The 25,826-nt window shown below is 43.5% G+C and overlaps 2 protein-coding genes and 1 long non-coding RNA gene across 5 annotated transcripts in view; 1 reads left to right on the top strand and 2 right to left on the bottom strand.

The window, feature by feature from the left end:
- Positions 1-22,989, bottom strand: part of LOC116292320 (glutathione hydrolase 1 proenzyme) — a 50,970-nt gene extending 27,981 nt beyond the window's left edge. The window contains exon 1 of the mRNA XM_089029231.1: positions 22,929-22,989. Within this exon, the coding sequence (XP_088885357.1) occupies positions 22,929-22,966 (38 nt within the window). The 5' untranslated portion in view covers positions 22,967-22,989. The remainder of the gene's footprint in view (positions 1-22,928) is intronic.
- On the bottom strand, positions 13,549-22,282 carry LOC148911764 (uncharacterized). 3 transcript variants are annotated; one of them, XR_016119574.1, is made up of 4 exons: positions 21,611-22,282; positions 21,177-21,237; positions 20,436-20,817; positions 13,803-13,905 (listed from the first exon to the last, which is right to left on the bottom strand). XR_016119574.1 is itself a non-coding variant. In XM_089029038.1 (3 exons), the coding sequence occupies exons 1-3, from the start codon at positions 22,167-22,169 to the stop codon at positions 13,800-13,802; spliced, it is 726 nt and encodes a 241-aa protein (XP_088885164.1). In that variant the 5' UTR covers positions 22,170-22,269; the 3' UTR covers positions 13,549-13,799. The 3 variants fall into 3 exon arrangements, 1 of the variants encoding a protein (XP_088885164.1); XM_089029038.1 differs by lacking the exon at positions 20,436-20,817 and having other exon boundaries at positions 13,549-13,905; positions 21,611-22,269; XR_016119573.1 differs by having other exon boundaries at positions 21,177-22,282.
- Positions 22,990-24,692: 1,703 nt separating the features above from the next.
- Positions 24,693-25,689, top strand: LOC116290775 (uncharacterized). The gene is made up of 3 exons (XR_004196503.2): positions 24,693-24,732; positions 25,257-25,341; positions 25,585-25,689. It is a non-coding gene; the product is annotated as an uncharacterized LOC116290775 (long non-coding RNA).
- The last annotated feature ends 137 nt before the right edge of the window (positions 25,690-25,826 follow it).

The following is a 25,826-nucleotide window of genomic DNA, read 5'->3' as shown; positions in this document are numbered from 1 at the left end:
ACCGAAGAAGGCCAAATCGATATTAACGACGAAGAATACGAGTCTTTACTTCCTGATGACAACGTTGACGGGCAAGGCCTCTTTACGAAATTAAGGGGTAAGTATGGTAGCCGGGTTCGCGAGGCCTGGCGTTCCTTAGAGGATAAGTGGCAATCAAGGAACCCAGGGCGACCTATTCCAGAATATTTGGAATTGCAAAACTTGGATTCCACGGACCTAAGAACTGAAATGCTAAGGGGGCTTTTAGACGACGTAAGGGAGAAATTTCCAAATGTGGACTTGGCCCGCCTTAATTTCCAAACCGGAGATAAGGGGCAAATTCAAATCCAGTATCAAGGAAGGGATAAGTGGTATAATCTCTACCAAAGGAGAGACTCCGACAGGCTCACCAGTAATCTCCCAAAAGAAATCAAAGACGCATTAGGAAGACCTAATTTGGTGGAAAGACTAAGAGAAAACGATGAAAACACCAGCGAAGCCTTTGAAAAGTTCAAGACCCTAATGCAGCGGCAACAAAAAGGTAACGAGGCGATAAGGGAAGTCGAAGGACTAAAGGAAACAATGGAGGAAAGGGAGGCAGAATACATGCGACAAAACCGACTACTCCTCGATGCTCAAAAGAGAGAACTTAACGATAAAAACCAAAGAATGATAGAAATGAGAGAACAAAGAGACAATGCCCTACGCGATAGGAACCAAGCCCAAAAAGCCTTCGAGCTCGCCCTGCAAGACCTGGACATGAGCAAGGAAGAAGCCAAGGACTTGCAAACCACCATAGTCTGCTCTTTGGAGGAACGCCGGCAGTTGGTTGCCGAAATCAACACTAAAGAAGAGCAAATCCGGCAAAGAGATCAGGCCATTGAAGACCTGGAGGGGCAAATAAAGCGGCAGCGAGAAGTAGTTGCGGACCAGACTCGTCCCGAAGAGGAAAGGGAGGCTGCCCAAAAGGAAGTAGAAACCCTTCAGGAGAGAGTTGCGGAATTACGGGCGCAAAAGGAAAACCTGGAAAAGGAGTTGGGGCTTACCACCAAGGAAAAGGTAAAAAGAGCCCTTTTGAAGTATGGCGTTCCACTGGCATTTGCGGTCGCTATTAGCACCGTAGTAGGAGTTATCCTATCCGCGTTTAAGGCTACAGGCGCGGGCGTAAAGAAATTAGGCAATGGGCTGACGGACTTGGGAAAAAAGATGGCAGCCGGTCTTCCTGGGCTGCTGGGTTCGGTTGTTTCCTTGGCACTCAGGGCCGGCGGCGAACTGTTAAAGTTCGTGGGGAATAACATTTGGATCTTGGTCGTCGCTATTGGAGTGGTACTCCTGAAGAAGATGAGGGGTTGATCTTATCCTTGTGTATTACTGGTGGCTTATCGTCGTCGGGTACCCGAGGCGTCCTCGACTGGGGATAAGTAAAGATAGTATTCGCACCGCCTTGATAATGCGGAACTAGCGGCAGCACACTCATGGTGCTAATGGGCTTATGATTCCAAGTGGCATCCGTCGAAGGGTTAACAGTCGGGGCGGCATTTATTCGTATGCGGCCGTTACCATCGCTGGGGCGAACTTGAAGCTTCGCATATTGGCAATTAGCTATCATATGGAAAGTTACCGGTGTTATGTCTTCCCCTTGCGGAGGAACAGGCTCCGACGAAAAATGAGTTGGATGCCTGGTATTACTTTTTACCCTGTATGGCGGCAATGGGTGGTTATTCTCATCAACGATCCTAAAACCGGCATTGCATGAGTACCCCGCCGAAATACAAATAGTGCACATGATCAATCCCAGGCCTCCAACCTCCACCCACAATCCGGCGTTTTGCCACTTGTCGCCCACGTACTCCTTTTCCTCCAGGTAATGGAGAAACCAATCTTCCTTCGCGTGTGGATTCATATATTTCAGCAAATAAATTTGCTTCTAAAGGCTAAGCACCGTAAGAGTGCTAATGGTAGCGTGATTATAAGGTCGATCTCTTTGGTCATGTATGCTATTTATCGTTACTACGCCCGTGTCGTCTACTCTCATTTGCAGCTTTACCTTCCCATGGCAATCAGCAACCACGTGGAAAGTCCAAACCGAGACGTTTTCGGCGCTGCCGGGGTTGGGCTCTACGGAGAAATGCGTAGGCTCCCTGTTGTTTGTCTTATTTCTCATAGGCTGCAGTATGCCATTGTCATCCAGGAACCTGAAGCCCACGTTGGCGTGACTGCTCGTGCCAATGCAAATACTACAAAGGATTAACTTCTTCCCTGAGTAGTTCAAGTCTACAGACATCCCCGCGACATCAACCCAAGATGCCTGGTTGTATTTTTTCTCGCCTGTGTAAGTCGTATAAACGCAATCTACTCCAGCTACGTAGGGGTTATTCATCGCCATATATAATAGCTCAGACCAATGCTTGCGGTAGCCAAGCCGGCTTTTAGTAAGTTATGGTCATATTCCTCGGGTATCGTAGGCAGGACCTTCTTTGATACCTTAACTACGGGTAGCTTCGTTTCGTGTGACTTTTTTGGCTCCTCTACGAAGTGTGGAATGCCCTTGGTCATGTCAGAGTTTACGTCATTCACCCCAAACTTCATATCCTTAGTAGCTCGTTGAAGTTTGTTGTTGTAACCCACAACGGAATTAGTGTTGATGACCAAATTACTTGGCATCAACCAACAACCAGGACTCAAGGCGTAATCTAACCGCACTTTAGATTGCTGCACCGCTAATTGATATCTCTGCACCGACTTGGATATGTCATTTTCTATTATTGCGGACTCAAACAGGGTTAGGAATTCCTGTTGCGTTTCCTGTGAAGCACCTTGGGATCCTACAATGGGGCTGCGGGTATTTACCTGCGCTCCTAAGATGCAGTACACAAATGCCTCTATGCTGCGGTTAATTCTAGCAAGGTTCTTCAAACCAATGCCCTTTGCGGCAAAGAATGGCGCCCAACAATCGTCTTTATTTTGTATGTAATAAAGTAGGTTATTCTTAGACGATGAACCTCCATCGTCGGCAAACTTAAAATACGGTATGTTTCTCTTCGATACCTCCGTAAGCTTACCATCCCAAATGTAGTAACCTACTCCCATACCATCCCTACCGGTGTCCTTATAACGAAAGCTTTGATCCTTAAGCTTAAACTCGTTCTTCAAGCGCTCAAATGCCGTCTTATCATACGCATTACTCAATTCACTAAACGCCGTTTCTCCTGGTAGTGGCACACCCAACTCCTTCAATATCCTACGCATCGTAAACGCTACGTGAAATCTCAAGAACGAAATGTCAAACATGTCGGCCGCTATCCCACACCCCTTGGTTGCAGCCCAAACAGCAAAGTTCAATTGCATTGGCCAATGCCCCATTTCTCCTACTGATAATCATTTATCGACCATCTTTTTGGAAGTAAACTTTACCTTAGTGAATCTAAAGATGTCACTAACTTTCGTCTTAAACATTCCAGAACCTACGTCAATTTCCAAGTTAGTCACCATTTCAGCAAATTTGCTTGATCCGCCTTTATTGTCGTAAAATGGGTAATCCTCCGTTGTTGACAACAAATTCGCAGGAAAGTTAGGCTTTGCAGGTGGCAAAATCTTAGGCTTAGGACTCAAGTCCGCATTGCTGTACATTCTGGAGCCTTGGTAATAAATCCCATCGGTCCTTCTTTCGAACTTACTAGGGTCTGCATGCGGAAACATCTTCCTAAAGGCCCTCCAATTCCAGTAATCCCGATTGTCATGATGTGGCTGCTCCTCAATATCATTCCCAAAAGCGTCGTACATTAGTATATATAATGGATGTTATACCATCAGCACCTCCACTTTATCCTGAACTTCCTAAGGAACCTAACGAATTAAACGCTGAAAACTTTCGTCTGAATAAAGCAAATTTAATCCTGGCTTACTTGGAAGGGCAGACAAAACACTACGAAAAAGTTCGAAAAAAGTACGCCAGAGCCCGGACTACGCTACATAAGATTTCGATAACTTCAGGATCCATATCCGTTGTGTTAACGGGCTCCGGCGTTGCTACTTCGCTTACTGGACCGGGAATAATCGTTGGAGTTCCTTTGGCCGGCGTTGGGGCAGCCTGTGGTATTATTTCGGCTGTTGCTACGGGCATTATGAAACAGTTGTCAAGCAAAATATCCAAGCACGACACGACAATAGCTCTGTCAAGGGCTAAAGTAAATACGATCACTGACCTTGTCTCAAAGGCTTTGCGTGACAGAAAGATAGACAACGTAGAATTCTCGCTTATTCTGGCCGAAGAAGACAAATACGAGAAACTAAAGACGGACATAAGGAATAAAAAAACAGTCGTAAAAGATCTTTCCGAGGAATCTCGCAAAAAGATCTACCAAGAAGCGAAAGAAGAGCTTCAAAGAAAACTCGCTCAGTAAATATTTGCTTTGAAAAGAGCGTGACAGGATTCTATTTACATATTGAACGCCGGCTGTCTGGTTCATATGCAGATTAAATATAATAATTTTCACATACATAAGCGTCCAGATGTGTCTGGCGTTCGCTTGTGATCGTGGACTTTGGAGCTGGGGAGGCCTAAAGTCCCGAGTTCAAGCCTCGCTGTAGACGCATTTGGACCGGTTGCTGTGAGTGAAAAAAAAAGCCTCCCCCACTTACAGCAACCGTGGGGGGAGGGGTGGAAAAGAAAAGATAGAAAGTGCGATTCAACCCCGCGATGGGGGGTTTCGCGAGGAAAAGTTGGAAAAGTCAGGGGGTGTCTCGGGACGCTGTCCGGAGTTCACCCTCTGGTGGGTCGTAAGAAAGATGTAAGCCCAAAATGCAAAAAACCCCACTGGGGATAGCTTGGTGTTCTGCGCGATGCATTCCCCAGTGGGGTTTCTGGCAAAATAAACGCCAGTTTTGCATTTTTATTTTCTCGGAATCCATCCTAACAGGGGGTGGTTGGGGTCTATTTTGTAAAATATTTCGTAAATTACGTCAGGGTAATAAGGAATATCCTTATCCAGCCGACAAAACATCCACTCGGCTTTTGTCATAAGCAGCAGTAAGGGGGACTCGCGATTGATGCCGTATATTTGCGGGTTTTACCCGGGAAATTACGAACGCGGGTACAGCAGATTTACGGAAATTCCGCGGTGTGTCCCTTACTGCTGCTCTGTTGGGTACCGCAAACGAAGTATAAAATACTTCGTATATAATGGATACCATCAAAAGTATCAAGAACAAGACTGTGCGCAAACTTAGAACCCAGGTTCTGGACAGGTTAGACGCAGACTTTGCCTTTACGACATTTATGGAAGGTAATACGGATGAGACTATGACGCAGGAAAGAGCAGAACAGATAATCGACCTAATGCCCGAGGGTAATTACCGTTTGGAGTTGACCTTTATAAAGTATCTGGACGGGGAATGGATTATTGAAAGGGGCCGCAATCCCATTAGAGCGTCTGGTAAAAAGAACCTGTTCGTCTTAAGTAAGGCTACCAACCCGGGAGCATTAGAAGGAATTGACATGTTATTCTATGAGGTTGCTTACCCTGTTACAGTGGTAATTTACGGGGCGTATGAAATGCCCACGCCAGATGTAAAGAAGTTACAACCAATGCGACATCCTGGTAATTGTGTTGGTAAGTTAGTCCGGGAATTCTTTGAAGATGCTTCCCGTGGTGGTAAGTTAACCTTAAAGCGCCGAGAAGCCATTCGAAAGTGGGAGCATTCTACCCGCAAGACTGGAGGAACCATAGCCAATATTAAGAAGTTGGAAGTGGCATTAGAGCGGCGCATACACGTTAAAGATATCACAGACGGGTTTATTTACTCTGGGACTCACAAATATGGAGGTAGAGGAGCTCCTATTGTTATCTACCAACATAATGGGCACGCTTGGCGGGAACTAAGGTTTCCTAAGAAGGTTAAGACCTCAGTCTACAAAGTATCTCCGTTAGCAGACTTGGTTCATGAGAATTCCATCTGGTTAATGGACGCAGAAGGTAGGCAATTTATGACACAAGACGGTACTTTGTATAGACCCGAAATGGAACAGCTGAAGATAGACAGCGTTTGTGAAGACCTGGGTGAAGATTTTCCCGAAGTATTAAGTTCTCGTTCCCTGGACTTCTTAGCCGCAAAGAAGCGTAATGGCTGGAAGCCGACTCCTAGCGACCTTCCAATTCCAAAAGCCTGCATAGAACATGGTCACGGAGGTCTTTGGAATATGGAATACGACGAGGACGAGTATGTCTCGCTGGATATGAAACATTGTTACCCTGCGTCTTTCAAAGGCCTAGGAGATTGTAAAGAGTATTATGACCGTTACGGACATCCGGGCAGCCAATTCTTTAGGGTAGCTTTGGATGGTACGTACGATGCCCCAGCAACAGGATTCGTTAGATTGACCAGCTGGAAGCTAAAGAAGGGATTACATCCCATAATTTACGCGTGGTATGGGAAGCATCTGCAAGAAAAGGAATGGATCCCTGTGCCGCTATTAAAGTTCCTTGAAGAACGGAAACTCCTTACGTACGCTGCTCATGAGGCAATATTATGTCGTCGGGAGTTTACCAAATGGTTGCCAGAAGACAATGCTACCGCCCGCATAGTTATTGGTAAGTTCACTCAGGGCGCAAAGGAAGGGGAGAAGCACATGCAACGCCGCTTAATCACAGATAAAGGAGAATTAAGCTTCCTCGTGCAACGAGCTCACGACCAAGGTTCAATGGTGTCAGTAGAGAAGTGGGATCATTTCACAGATTCCCTGCAACAATGGAATGCCTTGTGTTACTATCAAGACCACAGACCGCAGTATTACCATCTGCGTGCTAGCATGTTAGCTTACGCCCACATTAATCTCTTAGCGATGTTGCTGCGGTTTGACAAGGAAGACATTCCAAGAGTAGCTACTGACTCTTTGTACGTCAAACCTGCAGTGCTTGAAAAGGTGCAAGAGTTCTACACCGACGACGAATTAGCAGAAAGCGGGCAATGGAGGGTCAAGGACGAAGAGATAAAGGCCTGGCGAGCAAGAGTAACCTACGACGGTAATCATACTAAAGGAACGGTAACCCCGACTGAGGAACCATTACCAAGTGTCACAGACCCCATTTCTTACCACCGCTTCTCTTATCTTTACGGAACAGGAGGCAGTGGTAAGACTACCAGAGTCCTGCAACTATTCCCTAAAGTAACCGTATTAACTCCTACACATCGTTTAGAACGCGAACTCGCCGCTAAGGGCTTTGAAGCACAAACTTACCACAGTTTCTTTCGTTGGAATGGCACTAAATGGGTCCCAGAAGCTATTCATGATATTCCTCCTGTGATCTTATGGGATGAAATCTGTACTGTGCCCTTAGAAATCCTAAAAGAGTTCGTAGACTTCCTAAAAGGTAAGTGCCAGGTAATCTTCGCAGGAGATCCTTGCCAGCCACCCCCAATAGCAGGGGAAATGCCCCACGAATGGTTAAAAGGAATGGTAGATTACGCAGAGGAAATTAACACCGATTACCGTAGCAAGGATCAAGTAAGGAACCTCAAAGCGGAACTAAGGGGCCTTACAGACGCTCAGCAATGTAAAGTACTCCGTAAGAGAGTACGAGCCAAGTCCTATGAGGAATTCATACAGGCCTGGAACCCCAAAGATGTTGTCTTAAGTAGTAAGCGTGCTTCTCAGGCCCGTATTCAAAAAGATCTGTTAAATATTCACCGCGAAAGATTCCCCACTAATCTCGTACCCGTTTGCTATAAGCCCCGAGATACCAGAATGCAGAAAAGAGACGTACGGGTACCTGGCACTGACATTACTTTAGAGAACGCAGTTACCCACGATAAAGCCTGGGTGCAAATGAAAGACGTAGAAAGGATTACTTCCCACCCCGATTGGAGACTTGGTTACTGCATGACGGTACATAGTGCCCAGGGATTAACCGTAAAAGAAACGATGTGGATCATAGACCAGCGTTTGTGTTGGAGTAACTTAATTTACACCGCCGTAAGCCGCGTAGAATACGCCAAGCAATTGAAAAGAGCTTGGGGTCCGCAACTGCGTTACGATAAGACCCCAGAAGACGTAGCCAAAGAGAACATTACGAAGAAACTCCTTCGCTACAAGCGCCACGACGAAGAAAAAAATATGACGTTCGACCTCTGCGTGGACGACGTCTATAAGAAAGGGGCAAGGTGTGCCAAATGTAACATACCTCTACTATGGAGGTTTGACCCGAATGACGATCAGCAGTTCTCCGTGGATCGTATCAACAACAAACGCGGGCATTGCAGAGGTAACGTAAGACTGACATGCCTAGAGTGTAATCGGGCGCGCGGTGCTGCGCTACTCTGAGTCTTTGGGGACTATGAGCAGCTCTTCCATGACAAATCCACGACTTGGGCCATTTAGGTAATACAACACGGGTTGCCCTTCCTTGGTGACGGACTTTGAAATCTCATACGTTTCCAAAGACCAGTTAGGATCCGTGGCTCTCTTACTGCCACCTTCGAGTTCCCCCGGCTGATAGAGGTATCTGACCACTATGTTGCGGGGTAGCTTTTTTTCCTTCAGTCCGACCGCCCTCGAACTTCTGACGTAGGACTTGTGTTCCACGTGTTTCTTTTTTATGGCATCTCTGGGTTTTATTCCCGTAGCCCTGGCCGCCTCGTTGTTCAAAGCCGCGACGACCTGGGGGAGCCTCTGAGTCCATTCCCTGTTGCGTTTGGAGGGATCTTCCAGCTCTTTCCAATACTGGTACCCAAAGAGACGCTCGGCCAGGGTCTTATTGAATCTTTCGACGATGCTTTGACCCCTGTGGTACTCAGCTTCAGCTCTTCTAATCTTAGTGTCGTGGTCTTTCAGGGTCTTAGTCACCACGCCCATGAACTCTGTCCCCGCATCCACTTGCAGCAGCTTAGGCCATTTCAAGACGCGCTTATAAATCCTACCTAGGGCTTCTGCGACTTCCCCAGAATCCTTGCTGGTTATGGGTTCGGCGTCCTTGTATCTGCTTGCGATATCAACTACGGTCAAAGCGTACCTATAGGTCTTCTTTCTCACCTTGTCGTGCGGTAAGAAGAGCAAATCTGCCTGATGAACTTCATTGGGGGTATTTACGGTAAAGCTGGGCCTGGGAATGTACTTAGGCACGGGAAGATAAACCTGCCAGAGGGTTTGTTTTCTTAGCCAGTTCTTAGCCGTTTCATCTGATACCCTGGCCGCGGTCGCGAGTTTTTTAATAGCCGACGCTCCTCTCCAATAGCCTTCAGGCCCATAGTAAATCCTTTTGAGTTTGTCCTCTACGCGGCCCATTATATGAATTCCAAAACGAGATTGATTTGACGTCCATTGAAATCCACCGTCTTTCCGTCCACTTTAATGGTGATGTTTATGCTTTCCACCAAATTAGACAAGTCATAGCTCAAAGAAATGGGGGTGTATTCTACCAGGTCAAATGGATTACCTTTGGGTAGAAACTTGGACATAAGAGAAGACTTTTCTCCATTATTGTAACTATGGACCAAGTCGCAATAGACTTCGTAAGAGGATGCGACTTTCCATTTTACATCATATGTAGTACCGCTATTTATTGTGGTACTAGTAAGGCCCAGGAGTTCTACCAATGAACTGCCTTTTAAATTAACGCTCCCACTATTTTTTTTGAATTTCATTTCATGGGGTAATCCTGTGGTAAGAGTATATCCATGCTTTGCTAGCTCCTTAGCCAGTGTTATAGGTGTGTATTGGGAATCTGGTATTTTTGGTTTGGCGGCATTATCAACGACAAAGCCGCCAATCAAATTATACCAAGAATTGTACAAAGAGCAACTAACCAACCGAACCCTTTCCGCGCGGATGGGAGGATTCAGATAAGTGGTAAAGTTATTCTTGTCGCTTTCCAAAAAGACGATCATTATAATAGATACGCCAAGGCCACGCCTCCTGCCAGCCCTGCGACTCCTACGAAGACCAACTCACTATTTTTTTGTTTCTTAGAAGGCTGGTAGTAATTCTTAAAGTCAGGCTTCTTTAACACCACTGTGGGGTGCGCCTGCGAATAAAGTTTGAAGGCGTAGTCTGTGTTTTCGAAGTTCTTATCCGCCTGCATTTTGTCTTGGTAATTCTTATCCAACCAATCCCTGTAAGCTTGTCTTTTTTTATTCCAAACCGCCACGTCTCGCTGATATTTCTCCAGCGCTAAGTCGTGCCTTTTTCTTTCGGCGTTAGATTCTGCGTTTTTATCACCGCTAACTAATTTATCCAGATATCTACCGCCATAATTAGCTCCTGTAAATGCTAAAGCTGCAATAACTCCACCTGCGACTAAGCTAACCATTTATATATTACGCCGTAGGCAGGTACTTTTCCTTTCGTAGGTAATCCTTTAGCATGATAGCCCCGCCTACGGCAGCGGTCATCTTAGCAAAATTAGCGAAGCTCTTGCTTGGGTCTTCAGTAAAGTCTTCTTTTAGCACTTTCTTACCTACCCAACCAATACCCGCAACGATGGAAGTAATAATAGCTGCTTCTTCAACAGTTTTCAATAACGCGGTCGACATTATATTACAAAGCGAGAAGGTCATTCCATTTCAGGGATTTTGTTTTTTCTGACCTCCACAGGTGCGTGATATGTTGGGGCCTCCCACTTTACTTCTGGCTTCATATTCCGCCATTGTAAGTAAAAGCTGCCTGCTGCTATAGCAATTCCTAACGCGCCGATGACATAGCCGGGATTCCAAAAGGATTCGCTTTCGTCCTCCACCTTTTCTTCTTTTTTGGCTTTATTCTTTCTGTTCATCTCCGCGAGCTTCTTTCCCGCGGCAACTCTGCCTGCAGATTTAGGCTTGGTAATCTTCTGCTCCTCCTGAGGTTGTTCTTCGGTGCCACTCATCTTATATCTAAGGACTTGAAGGACTTGATAATAACTTGACGGCGACTTGACAATGACTTAAGGATGACTTGATTAAGTACTTAAGGACGACTTGACAATGACTTGACTAAGTACTTGAGAATGACTTAAGACGACTTGACTAAGTACTTGACAATGACTTGACTAAGTACTTAAGACGACTTGACAATGACTTGACTAAGTACTTAAGGATGACTTGACTAAGTACTTGACAATGACTTGACTAAGTACTTGACTAAGTACTTAAGACGACTTAAGGACGACTTGACTAAGTACTTGAGAATGACTTGATAATGACTTGACTAAGTACTTGAGGTGACTTGATTATCAGCAAGTGCTGCCTGAAAGACCTTTTCGACTTCTCTGTCCTTCTTGAAGTCCTTCCAAGATGTTCCAAAGGAACCTAGTACCTCTTTCAAGTCAACGTGCTGAGCTACGTGCAAAGCCGCAGAGGCTACTGCCATTAACTTACCGCACTTCAAAGACAACCACCCGCAGGTTATCTTAAGTTCTTGGGATATGACATAGTCATCTCTTATGTCCTTCCGCAGTTGCTCCACATTGTCTATAGGCAGCGCAAGTCCAAGGAGCTTGGTGGCCAGCTTAATGGCTGAGTCTGCGACGGCGTCCGTGGTCTTACTTGCAAGGGCAGCCTCGTACCTCTTATGGAACTTTTTGACTTCCTCTTCTGACAACTTGTTAACTTGCTCATGGGTAAGTTCCTTGCCTATCATTTCTTTACACTTCCCCGAAGACACAAGGATGTTGAGTTGTTCCTTGAGGTTACTTTCGTCTAACTGTGTGGGGACTTCATCTAAGAGCTGCTCAATCTCCATATACATTAGGAGTTAAAGATCTGAGATCTTTATTGAATACGGAAACCTCAAAGAGAAGATCATCTTGGAATGTTGATGCGTCTTTAAATGCCGCATGTATTCATGCAACTGTTCCTTGGATATCTCACCGCCGTAGTCGCTTAAGATGGTTTCCAGGTCAGACTTACTGGGAGCCTATGTTTTCCCTGAAGGGTTTAGAGACACTGGTAAGCTGCTGCGAGAGCAACCAAACACTAATATTGTCATGTCTGCCGCTGAAAGCGAGCTTCACTAATTCGGAGGTGCGCTTTTTTACGTCGTCCCCACAGGCAATGTCATCCAGTATGAGTAAAGTCTGTGTATCTTTAGGGAATTGTTTGTGCCAGAACTTCAAATGGTTGGATAACTCATTAGGGTCCAATATGTCCACAAAGAAGTCGTCATCTTTCACTCCTATGCCTTCCCAGGTGCGGTTATTCACGTAGGTGGGGCATGATAGCACGATGTAGTCGAAACGGTATCTAAAGGGTCCTAATAGCTGCTCCACGATGAACTGGGTCTTTCCGCAGCCGGTGGGTCCTACTATCAGAGCATTACAAGGCATGTGATCTGGATTCATATATAGATGGAACCAGTGGAAGCAGTAAGAAGAATGACCGCCGACGCAAAGGATAAAAAAAACACCATAGAAATACAAAGGGAAGAAATAGATCGGTTAAAAGAGCGTGTGCAGGAATTGTATGATGAAATGTGTAGTCTGAAGCGTGCAGAACGGTTTGGTGCGCTTTTGACAATAGTGGGTTGGGCTACGGAGTCCGTTAAGGACTTCATTCAATATCCTCTATAGAATGTTAACGATAAGGAACCTCGAAATGAATTAGGTCCATCGCGCAATGGCATCCTTAGGCGACTTCATCGTCGTTGCTGGCGTAGCATTTCCGCCTTCTGTAGCAGCGCATCTTTCATACGCATTTCGGCGTAGCGACTGAAAGTACATGCTTGCGATGGATCGTATAAGCACTGCCACAAGTGTTGTTCCTTCCTGACGCAGCCACACTTATCGCAAGTGTCGTTCCAGTAGTTTACGTTCTCCCAGGCGACCTTTTCAAATGTGACGTCGAAGTTCACAAAGAGGTTGTCTATTTCTTTTTTCTGGTTGTTTAATTGCCTTACCGTGTCGACTGGACAACAACGTTCTGCTACGTCGCCATGCTCTTCGCAGACGACTTCTGAAAGGTCGTATCGTTTACATCTGTATTTGTGCCAGGCATCTTCAAAGGATGCGTTGCAGCTTTTGCAAAGAGATTTGAGGCAGACTCTGTGTTCCATGTGGTATGCTAGTGCTTGAGGAGAGCTTAGTACCTTGTAGCATTCTTCGCAAGTAAGGTTGTGTGCGTTGTTTCGGCGACAGACTTTGTTTTTGACGTGGTAGGAACAAGCTTGCGCGGTAGCAAAGGTCTTATTGCAATGTTCGCATGTCGTTTCTGTCGCGCGTTGCTTAAAGCAGACCTTGTTTTTGACGTGGTAGGAACGAGCTTGGCTGGTCGTAAAGGTCTTATTGCAATGTTCGCATGTCGTTGCTGCGCGTTGCTTAAAGCAGACCTTGTTTTCGGTGTGATAGTTAAGTCGCTGTAAGGAACTGAATCGTTTGTTGCAATCGTTGCATGTCATTATAGTAGGGTGTTCTTTATGCCTTATTAATGATCCTACTTCGTTGTTGCTGATAGGGTAGGGTCTCTTAGGGCCTTTAGTTTTAATGATTGGTTATTATTCCTTAATGTTTTGAATGTTATTAGGCTTATATTCTTAGGGCCTTTAGTTTTAATGATAGGGTATTATTTCTTAATGTTTTGAATGTTATTAGGCTTATATTCTTAGGGCCTTTAGTTTTAATGATACCTTATTATTCTTTAATGATATCTCATTAACATTACTTAATATAATAAATAAAAAGAGGATAATATGAAGGACCCTAAAATAAGTCTTTACGTAACGTATCCTAAGAAAGAATAATAAGATATTATTAAGATCTCCTTACATCACCGATATACTACATCAAAGTTAAGGCGCAGGAGCCTGGGAGGAATTCTAATTGCCCTTTCAATATATGGACTGCATTACATGTGAACTACCTGCCGACTGCATAATTCGTGAGGAGAAAAAATACACCTGTCCTCATTGTAATAAGGTATTCCCCGAAGGATCCTTTGTTGGGCATTGGTGTCCCACAGATCCTAAAACACAAAGAACTTTAGTTTACAAAGAGGATCTGTAAGGTATGTATATGGAGCGACTGCAATACCGTCAAAAGACCATAAGCACCCTTTGCGGTAACTGCGGTCAAAAGCTGTCCACCCTCCAAGCCTTACAATATCACCGCGACAACAAAGTCTGTCTAAAGAACTACTGCTACCGCTGTGATGAGCCCTTCTTTGAAGAGAACTGGCATAAGTACCGCTGCCGCCGTTACCACCTAGAAGGTATTGCCTGCGAAACCCACGGTGACATAGCCGAACGCTGTTGCCCCCTTGAAACCTCCCGGGCGCTGACAAAACGTAAGAAGGAAATTGACCAAACCTTTGTAGGCTTTGACGACGTTGAGGGCGTTAAATGGGAGGACAGGGAACACTGGGAGGCTATTTGCGATCGCTGTGGCTGTCAACGGAGCGGACAACATATTTGGTGCTGTCTATACGACGGACCACGTCCTTTAGACCATTACCTGGCGGTACGAAAGGCTTGGAAAAATGAGAAAGATATATGATTCCTCAAATCGCAGCATTCGTAGGAGGCGTCTTAATTACCGTATCCGCTTACCAGATAACAGAAAAAATGAGGTCCGCCGTAGCAGACCAATACTTAACCGCTCATGAGGATGACTTCTAATCACACAGAGGATTAGCATCTACCTTCCTTTCAACGTCGAACTTCCATCGACCGCTGACCTTACCATAGCTGCGTATGTGTGTGAATTCCTCACCTTGAAGGACATACCGCACGCAGTCCGGTGCCCACAGTGTGCACTCTTTACCGTCGTGTTCCAAGACCAACCTTAAACGGCTAATGTCTTCGAACACAACATAATTTTTTATTCTGTATGAAATGCCTTGGACTAATTCACGCCAGTGTGTCTGTTCAACTATCATTATATCTATGAAATATTCTTTGGTGAGTCCTTAACGCATCCTGCGTCTTAAAAGCCTTAATGCACCAAGGACAAGGTACGCGAATGCCTTCCGCGTAATGGTCGATCTCCCTACATATAAGGTCGTAATCATTGCACACCATAGTTAGGTAACCATTTGCTTCGTATTGTGCGAGTAATGCCTCTTGTTTTGAGGATAATACGCCGTTACCCTTAGGTGTCTTCAACTCCAAGCATAACCCATTATATTTTTTATGTGCATTGAGAACTAAGATGTCAGGCTGACCTGCCTGGTAACCTTTCTGCCAACATACTATTCTTTTGCTAGCTGAGTCCTGTAGTTCTCCAAGACCTGGTGCCAGCAGTAGGATAGGGTGGAATCGACGTATGTAGTTTACGACCTTCTTATGCAGGTCAAATTCATTTTCTATTTTGAATATTAACTTATTAGGACTGTCAAAGCGCCGCTCTATTTCATACTTACCTGTTTTCCTGAGGGTAGGGAGAACATCGCCTAACACCCATTTTCTGAACTCCTTAGCTACGGACTTTTCAGATCCGAATATTAACTCATAAAGACCCATTTCAGTGATGTAAACGGTATGTGGTTGCGCATTAAGGGTGTCAGTCAGATTGACACCCTTTATAGACCCTAAAGTTACCTTGTTTTCCTCTGAGACGTGTGCTCTAGCTGCGTCCCTAGAGTTAACATAGCCCAACGCCAAAGCCACCTCCTTCGCTTTGAAATAAAGTTTATCGCCTTGCACTATGCATTGCAGTTTGGTGTTGTTGTTTTTGAATACGCGAAGCATTATATACGTAAGAGATATTTTTTTGGTTAAGGAGCGCATTAATATGCAATGCTCTTTAGCTGATTCATTTCTACGGTCAGTTGCGCGTCAGACACCACAAAGACGTATGCGTTGATCTTGTCTGAGTCACTTGCGCTAGTGTTTGGGTCACGCTTGATTTCCAGGGTAATGCCGTCCTGGGTATTTACCAGACGCAATCCCTGCCCATGTAAATCCTCGTCGTTGGTGGTTCGCATGTCAATCCACAATGCATACTTATCGGTAAAGAACTCGCCGGGTGCAACTTGATCCCCAAACTTTCTTTTTATTTCCCTGTAGATGTCTGAGGGCTTCATTCCCTGCGAATACACCTTATTTGGAACTCCATTGATGCTAATCCCGACGTTGGTGATGTTGGGGTTATGAAAGGCTTCAGAGTCGCGCTTACCAGCTTCATAAGGTTTGATAAATACCAACATCAGCCCTGTAAGACTACGACGTGGTAAATTAATGCTCTGAGTAATTACCGCGTCTGTCTTATCCAGGAAACTAAAGGTTTTGTACATTACCGCGTGGTCGTACAAGAAAGCCTTTCCGGAGCTGTATTCCATGCCAGCGCTGCGTGCTAAATCTTCGGAATGTATGGTTTCATACTGCAATTCCAGGTTGGTAATGGCATATGGAGGAATACTTCCCGACAACGCAGTGCTTAACCCACCAATGATGTTAGTTATGTTGGCTAAGGTCACTTCAAACTGCAACTCACTCAACTGTCTAGGATAATAAACTCCGTGGCTGGTAATAGCCTCAAAGTCCAATGGTATTACGTATTTAGTACCATAGGCTGTTTTAATGGCCTTTGCATCTGCCACTGCGGTTTCTCCGCTGCCGTCAGTAGGTTGTGTCTTGGTAGGAGTCCTAACCTTACGTAAGATTGTGCTACCAATACCCTGCTCTATCTTTTGTGCCCTTTCGAATGCAGTCAACCACAGATCTTTGTAAGTGGTGTATAGGTCATAGTTGTTTAAGTCTAAGAGGGATTCCCCGGCAAACTTTACTCGCATCTTTGAGACGATGTTGCGACCAAGGTTGTTAACGATAATCCTTTCATCTGCGACGGTAGGTTGCACCGTCAAATCAAACCTTAGTGCCAAGGTACCAGGAACTAATACTAGGTTATCTGTTAGTCGGGGAACACCTACGTACAGCGTTTCTCCAGGTCTAGCGCTGCTGGGGGTAAAGGTGACCCGGTGAAAGGTGCGTTCTGCTTTCAGTCCGCCAACCTGCTTAGGTAATATATTGGGGTTTAACTTTGAGCTTATCATATATAATGGAAGTAGAAGGAACAGATTTTGATCCCACCACTGAAGAAGGTCAAGTCGATATTAACGATGAAGAATACGACGCATGGACTAAAGGCCTGGAAACCGACCCCTTAATCTACGACGCAGCCTTACACGATAAATATGGTAGTAGATGGAAAAGCGCCAAGGCCACCTTAAATCGCATGTGGAAATCAAGACACCACGGCAAACCCATCCCTGAGTACTTGGAGCTTCAAAACATGGGTGAAGCAACCGCGCGGGAAACTGTAGAGTGGGCAATGCAAGAGCTAAATGAGCGTTATTCCCGTTTCGATGCTGACGACGTAAGGCTCACAGAACGCGGAAACAAAGTCCTCATAAGCGTCCAGGACCTAAGATATCCTGACAAAGACCGCTGGACGAAACCACAACCCCTCTTTGATAAAGATGGTGAAGTTAGGGGTGACGTCTCAAGATTAAAAGGCTTCCAGCGTGCCACTAGAAGCATGTTAGAAAGGTTGGAAACCCTGAATGAAAAGGTCGCGCTAGAAAAGCGCGTTGAGGGACTACAAGAAACGTTGGAAGAAAGGGAAGCAGATTATATGCGACAAAACCGACTACTCCTTGATGCTCAAAAGAGAGAAGTTGACGACAAGAACCAAAGAATAATGGAAATGAGAGAACAAAGAAACAAAGCCCTACGCGATAGGGACCAAGCTCAAAAGGCCTTTGAACTTGCCTTGCAAGACCTAGACATAAACAAGGAAGAAGCTAGGAACTTACGTACCACCATAGCTACCTCTTTAGAGGAACGGCGGCAGTTGATTGCTGAAATCAATGCTAAAGAAGAACAAATCCGACAAAGAGATCAGGCTATCGAAGACCTGGAGGGACAAATAGAGCGGCAGCAGGAAATAGTTGCAGATCAAACTCGCCCCGAAGAGGAAAGGGAAGCAGCCCAAAAGGAAGTAGAAACCCTTCAGGAGCGCCTTGCGGAATTACATACGCAAAAGGAAAACCTGGAAAGGGAGCTGGGGCTTACTACTAAGGAAAAGGTAAAAAGAGCTCTGGTAAAGTATGGTATTCCACTGGCATTCGCGGTCGCTATTTCAAGCGTAGTAGGTGTTATTATGACCGCGCTTAAGGCTACAGGCGCAGGCGTAAAAAAATTAGGCAATGGACTGACGGACTTGGGAAAAAAGATGGCAGCCGGTTTGCCTGGGCTGCTGGGTTCGGTCGTTTCCTTGGCACTTAGGGCCGGCGGAGAACTATTGAAGTTCGTGGGGAATAACGTTTGGATCTTGGTAGTAGCTATTGGCGTGGTACTCTTAAAGAAAATGAAGGGTTAATCTTATCCTTATGTATTACTGGGGGCTTATCATCGTCAAGCCTCCGAAGCGTCCTCGACGGGGGATAAGTAAAGATAGTATTCACACCGCCTTGATAATTTGGTATTAGCGGCAGCACGCTTATAGTAGAAATAGGCTTATGACTCCAAACTGCGTCGGTAATGCTACTACCTATACCAATGCTATTTATCCTTGCGTTGCTAAGTATCGACCCATCGCTGGTAGCATCATCGGGAAATATTTGTAACTTAGCATATTTACAATTAACTATCATATGAAACGTAACCGGCGTTAAGTCTTCTAAGCTAATTTTGTTTGGCTCCATCGAAAAGTGAACAGCTCTTCTGCTGTTCGAAGAAGTCCGATAGGAAGGCAAAGGCTCGTTATTTTCATCAACGAGTCTAAACCCTACGTTCGCGGTAATTCCCGTGTTAATGCAAATGGTGCAAATAACTAACGCAGGTCCACCAACTTTAACCCACATTCCCATATCGAACCACTCATGTCCTTCGTACTCCTTCACGTCTAAATAGTGGACGTAGCGCATTTCACTTAAATGTGGATTCATATATTACAGGAAAAAAACAGGCTCCCTTCGTTTGAGGGGTAACAAGGTTATTTTTCTAAAGGCTTATTACCGTCAAGGTGCTTATGGTCTTGTGATTATAAGCCGCATCTCTTTGATCTTCTATGCTATTTACACAAACGCTCCCAGTATCATCTACACGCATTTGCAGCTTTACCTTCCCATGGCAATCAGTAACCATGTGTAAAGTCCAAACCGATAAATTCTCGGTGCTATTCGCTGGCGGCTCTACGGAGAAATGCGTAGGCTCCCTGTTATTATCTTTTACGCGCATGGGCTGCAGTATTCCATTGTCGTCGCAGAAACGAAATCCTACGTTGGCATGACTACTCGCGCCAATGCAAATACTACAAAGGATTAACTTCTTTCCCGAGTAGTTCAAATTCACTGACATACCCGTAACATCAACCCAAGATGCCTGGGTGTATTTTTTCTCGCCTGTGTAAGTCGTATAAACACAATCTACTCCAGCCATGTAGGGGTTGTTCATCGCCATATATAATAGCTCAGACCAATGCTTGCAGCTGCTAAGCCGGCTTTTAGTAAGTTATGGTTATATTCCTCGGGTATAACCTTCTTTACTGGTTTCTTTGGCAGCACCTTTTTTAATGGTTTTTCTACCTCTTTTTTTGGTTTCTCTACGAAGTGAGGAATGCTCTTGGTCATGTCAGAGTTCACGTCATTCACCCCAAACTTCATATCCTTAGTAGCTCGCTGCAGCTTATTGTTATAACCCACAACGGAATTGGTGTTAATAACCAAATTACTTGGCATTAACCAACAACCAGGCGACAAAGCGTAATCCAGTCGCACTTTAGACTGCTGCACCGCTAATTGATATCTCTGCACCGACTTGGATATGTCGTTCTCTATTATTGCAGACTCAAATAAAGTTAGGAATTCTTCTTGTGTTTCCCGCGAAGCACCTTGGGATCCAATGATGGGGCTGCGGGTATTTACCTGCGCTCCTAAGATACAGTACACGAATGCTTCAATGCTGCGGTTAATCCTGGCTAGGTTCCTTAAACCTTTTCCTTTCATTAACACGAATGGATCCCAAGTGCCTAGGTAGTTCGATTGAATTCTGGTAATTAAAGAATTATTGCTCTTATCACCGCCCATATCACCGAACTCTAACTCACCACTTGGATATTCCTGATGCCCGTAGTCGGCTGGCTTCTCACCGTTGGCACCCCAAACGTAAACTATACCCAGCCCATGTGTCTTACCCTCTTTGTAACGAAAATCTTTTTGCTGTGGTTTGAACTCATTAATTAACCTTTCCAGGGCTGCGGCGTCATATCGGTTATTCATTGGATTAAATGCCTTATCTCCCGGTAAAGGTACATTAAGTTCCTTCAACAACCTCCTTACCGTAAAGGCAACGTGAAACCGCATAAATGAAATGTGGAACATGTCCGCGGCAACACCACAACCTTTAGTGGCGGCCCAGACAGCAAAGTTTAACTGCTGCGGCCAATATCGCATATTGGGTCCTGCTAACCATTCCCTGGCCTCTTTACCCGACGTATGCTTTAACATCGTATCCCCATAGATATTCCTTACTACTACATCAAATGATTGCCTACCCACTGAAATCTTCAGGAACGTTACCATCGTTTCAAAGTCGTTTACACCACCTTCAGCATCGTAAAATGGGTAATCTTCCTTGTTCATTAATAAATCCCTTGGAAAATTAGGTGCTTTATGAATGGGGTGTACAACCGGTAAATGCTTCACCTGATCGACCAGCGTAGGTTTTAAATCCTCATTGCTGTACATTCTTTCACCGTTATAGTAAATACCATCGGGTCTTCTTTCGAACTTACTAGCACCCGCATGTGGAAACCTTTTCCTAAATTCTCTCCAATTCCAGTAATTTTGGTTGTCGTGTATATCATTCCCAAAAGCGTCGTACATTATATATAATGGATGTTATAGCATCAGCACCTCCTCTCTATCCTGATTTACCTAATGAATTGAATGCCGAGAACTTTCGTTTGAATAAGGTAAACCTAATCCTGGCTTACTTGGAAGGGCAAACTAAACACTATGAAAAAGTCCAAAAAAAGTACGTCAGAGCCCGAAGCATTTTACATAAAATCGCGATAACTTCCGGCTCCATGTCCGTGGCGTTAACAGGCACTGGCGTTGCTACTTCGCTTACTGGACCTGGGGTAATTGTTGGAGTTCCTTTAGCTAGCGTAGGCGCCGTCTGCGGCATCGTTTCCGCTGTTACAACAGGCATTATGAAACAGTTGTCAAGCAAAATATCCAAGCATGACACGACAATAGCTCTGTCAAAGGCTAAAGTAAATACTATCACTGACCTTGTCTCAAAGGCTTTGTGTGACAGAAAGATAGATGATGTAGAATTCTCGCTTATTCTAGCTGAAGAGGAAAAGTATGAGAAATTAAAGTCGGATGTAAGAAATAAAAAAACAATTGTAAGAGATCTTTCCGAGGAATCTCGCAAAAAGATCTACCAAGAAGCAAAAGAAGAGCTTCAAAGAAAACTCGCTCAGTAAAGATTTGCTTTGAAAAGAGCGTGACAGGATTCTATTTACATATTGAACGCCAACTGTCATATGCAAATTGACTTAATTACATCATCGCCTTGGAATCCATTCTAACAGGGGGTGGTTGGGGTCAATTTTGTAAAATATTTCATAGATTACATCAGGGTAATAAGGAATATCCTTATTCAGCTGACAAAACATCCACTCGGCTCTGCTCATATCAGAAACCTCAGGAATAGACTTACCGGTAATTTCAGACAAAAGATAGGGAATAGCTTTGTAATACTTCCCTAGCTTTAATTTTTCTAGCGTTTTCCGCAGGCTTTGTGGCGTTGGCTCTTCTAAGTGGTCTATAATTCTTTCCATTACTTCGTTGTCTAAATATACTGGCTGATGACCTTGAATGTAGCTCATCCAGTCTCTGAAGTATTTTATTCTTTTGTATGGAGTCTTCTTACGGCCTCCATTAGCATAATACTGCTCTCTGGTGGCATTTGGTACAGCATTACGAATATTCTTACCACACTCGTAACATTGTGCTGACGTGTCGTCTTCTATTTGCATTTTCTTACCACAACACCAGAAACCCTTGGGCTTGGGTATGTTAATTTTAGGTGCTAAGCAAACTATGCAGAAGTTGTTTACGAACTCTTTACATTCATGCATCGTATATCCAACAGAATACCTTATACTTCGTTTGCAGTACCCAACAGAGCAGCAGTAAGGGACACACCGCGGAATTTCCGTAAATCTGCTGTACCCGCGTTCGTAATTTCCCGGGTAAAACCCGCAAATATACGGCATCAATCGCGAGTCCCCCTTACTGCTGCTGTCATATCAGAAACCTCGGGAATAGACTTACCGGTAATTTCAGATAAAAGATAGGGAATAGCTTTGTAATATTTCCCTAGTTTCAATTTTTTCAATGTCTTCCTTAAGCTTTGTGGGGTTGGCTCTTCTAAGTGGTCTATGATTTTCTTCTTTACTTCGTTGTCTAAATATACCGGTCGATAACCTCGGATATGGCTCATCCAGTCCCTAAAGTATTTTATTCTCTTATAAGGTGTTTTCTTGCGACCTCCATTGGCGTAATATTGCTCTCTGGTAGCATTTGGTACGGCATTACGAATATTCTTACCACATTCGTAACACTGTGCTGACGTGTCGTCTTCTATTTGCATTTTTTTACCACAACAAATATACTTATTTGGCTTAGTGGGCATAAACTTGGGTTTCAAGCACTTTACACAGAAGTCATAAACAAACTCTTTACATTCGTGCATATATAAGACAAATGTTTTAACCTTCGTAAACACAGCAGCAGTAAGGGAATTATCGCGCGGGTAATACCCGCTGCGGACGCTTAGCGTTTAACCCAGGCAATACCCGGGCCTCCCGGTACCCCCTCCGCGAGTCCCCCTTACTGCTGCTGCAATGCCTTCGTCGCTAGGGATACATTTTTCCCCCAACTAGCTAGCCGCCAATATAAAACAGTATTGGCGGCTCAAAATCGCAATAACGTTTAAGAATTCAAAGCAAAGAATATGAAAAAGTTGGATTTACCATTTGAGTGTCTTTTTTAAGTCTTCGCAGCATCCCATGTTTGTTCGAGTTGTGCAGACTACTAGCTCACAAGCGGAAGTGGAGTAACATGACGTCACAAAATTAATTTTTAAGCACTTTATTATTTTGTAAAAATATGATATAGTGTGGATATTCAGAGCGAAAAACGCCTGAGATATAGGTAATTTAACACAAAACATTCCTTAATTTTCTCTTATTTGGCGCTAGAGTTAACATGGCTAACGCTAAACAGATGTATATGTATTTTTGGAGCTTAAAAGCCCAATGTTCTATTTCTATACCTCGCAACAGCTTTTAAGTTGAAAAGGATATAGCGGTGTTTCTTCAAATATTAATTTTTAAAACTGAAATGCACTGAATTTGAAATTTGCTGACGTCTCAATTCGGTACACTAAAGCAAAACAGATCACGCAGAAAATAATTCTACCGTGTTTGGCGTACGAAAGCCGAGAAGGGACTTCAGACTTCACAGTTAACCATTTCAGAGATAATAATTTCGGAGATAATAATTTCAGGGATAATAATTTCAGAGATAATAATTTCAGAGTTAACCATTTCAGAGATAATAATTTCAGAGATAATAATTTCAGCGATAATAATTTCAGCGATAGCAATTTCAGCGATAATAATTTCAGAGATAATCATTTCAGAGATAATGATTTCAGCGATAGCAATTTCAGCGATAGTAATTTCAGAGATAAAACTTATTATAATAAGTGCTACACCTGGCCAAGTATGAGTTTTGCTTTTAATGTTCTCCAGCATTGTTCGTCAGTTGCTTTCTCTTTGCTTCTACTTTTCAAAATTGTATTTTTCGAAAAGCGTTTCTGTATTCGGAAATTCTTTAGCCTTGATTATTTCGCTTAGACTAACCTCAGTGACTTTGATTTTGAGGTCATGTGAGAAAATTTCAGAAGTGTTCCCTGAAAACTTTGACTTTGACCCAAACATTTGTAATTATATAATAGATAGGTTAGCTGACTAGCTTGGTGTAGCCCGTACAGGTCATAATTCCAGTCAACTTACAACTTAATATACTAAACTATATACTATATTCTAACGTAATTACGTTGTAGAGGCACCAAATAAGTGTCATTGTACTATTTAGATTTCGTAAAATAATTTCCAACTTCAATATTGTAAATGATTTCCAAATTCAGAAATCCTGAAGTGTAATGACATCAAGTCTTTGCTTCGTCTCCTTTAATTAGATCGATTCGTATGCATTACGAGCACCGTTATAGCCCCTATGTTTTGGTGAGTAAAAGTCACTCAATGAATTTTAATTGTATCGTATGGTTAAGCTATATTATCGAGTATCCATTGTCATCCACTCTAAACGAGTATAGTATGATATATACTTTGGGCCTAAATGCAGACCAAAACATAGGGGCTATAAGGGAGTTCGTAATGCATACGAATCGATCTAAAGGAGACGAAGCAAAGACTTGATGTCATTGCATAGTAATAAGTTTTATCTTTACTCTGAAATTTACACCATCGCTGAAATTATGAAAGTTGATAAATTTGCGAACTTTTTTTTTACTAGTATATGATATAATTTAAATTATTTTCATACGGTATCAAGAAAATTGCGAACCTTTTTTTATTAGTACTGTTAAAGAAAATATCTCCAACGAAAGATGGGTTAGACTTAATTTCTAATATTCTTATTCGTTCTTGCTTACATAAACAACTGAGACGTGACGGTGTAATGAAATGGGGCAATTTATGAAATACAATACAACCTGTTCATCTGAGGAATGCTGAAGGATCAAATCTTGTGAGTTGATCATTTTACACTGAGGAAGAGACACACGTCTCGAAAGATTTATAGAATTCATTTTTTCTACGGCTATTTATTACAATATATACTCAATTTGTATATGTAATAGGACGCCATGCTGTTCAATTAAGAAATAATTGGACGAGGAAAATTCCGAGGACTGACAAAATTGGATGAGGCCGTAGACCGAGTCCAATTTGGCAGTCAGAGGAATTTTTCGAGTCATTACCTATTAATTATATAGCTGCCTAATTAATCCCATATCAACAAGACCTGTCCAATTAAGAAAATAATTGGACAGTTACCTATATGGGATTAATGAGAAGCTGTATAATTATATGATTTACAACACGATTTAGAGGGGAGGGGCGAGGTTGATCGTTAGCCATCCACTCTAGAAGTGAAATCCTTCATTTTGTCCTCAAAGTATATCCCCAAACCTTTTAAAAGTCAAATGGATAAAATAAATGCACTATAAATCTGTTTGTATATATGCTTCACAATGTATTTATTGTACATAGAGTTAACTGACAGTCACTTCGGACACTGGACACCCGGTATCGAGCATTTAATTCAACCGGTCTCCCGCAAGTTCTGTTGTTCCTTGTAAGTCGAAATACAACGTTTGTCAATTTGTTACTCAAGTCAAAAATACAATTTTTCACAACTGTGTTACTTCGTTTCCTAAAAGTTTTTCAATGATATCCCTTGTTCCCTTAAAGTAAATGATCATGTTCCCTTGTTCCCTCAAACCCCCTGGAAGAGCGTCATTTACTTATACCTTCCACCTAAATCCTGCTGGAAACGCAGTATAGAGGCACTGACTGTCGTAATTGTTTATCTCTTTAGAGTAACAATGAAAAGAAAAGAGATAGAATACTGTGGCGAGGATGAAACCCGATGACTCTAGACTGACACCTAATACACTTGAAGTAAGGCACTCCAAGAGAGAAAAACCTCAGATTTGAAATATAAAAACTATTTCAATAGTTAAAACTTTATTTATAAAGGATAACACTTGACAGTATTTGTTGACGACTGTTGAATTCTCGTTCCTTTTTTAACGTCTCTAGTTAAGTGAGGACGAGAGT

Source organism: Actinia tenebrosa, unplaced genomic scaffold (assembly GCF_029948245.1).
Source record: "Actinia tenebrosa isolate PJP-AT-01 unplaced genomic scaffold, QUT_ActTen_1.0 PGA_scaffold13__45_contigs__length_12533684, whole genome shotgun sequence".
NCBI lineage: Eukaryota > Metazoa > Cnidaria > Anthozoa > Actiniaria > Actiniidae > Actinia > Actinia tenebrosa.
This window is presented reverse-complemented; position numbering and strand designations above follow the sequence as displayed.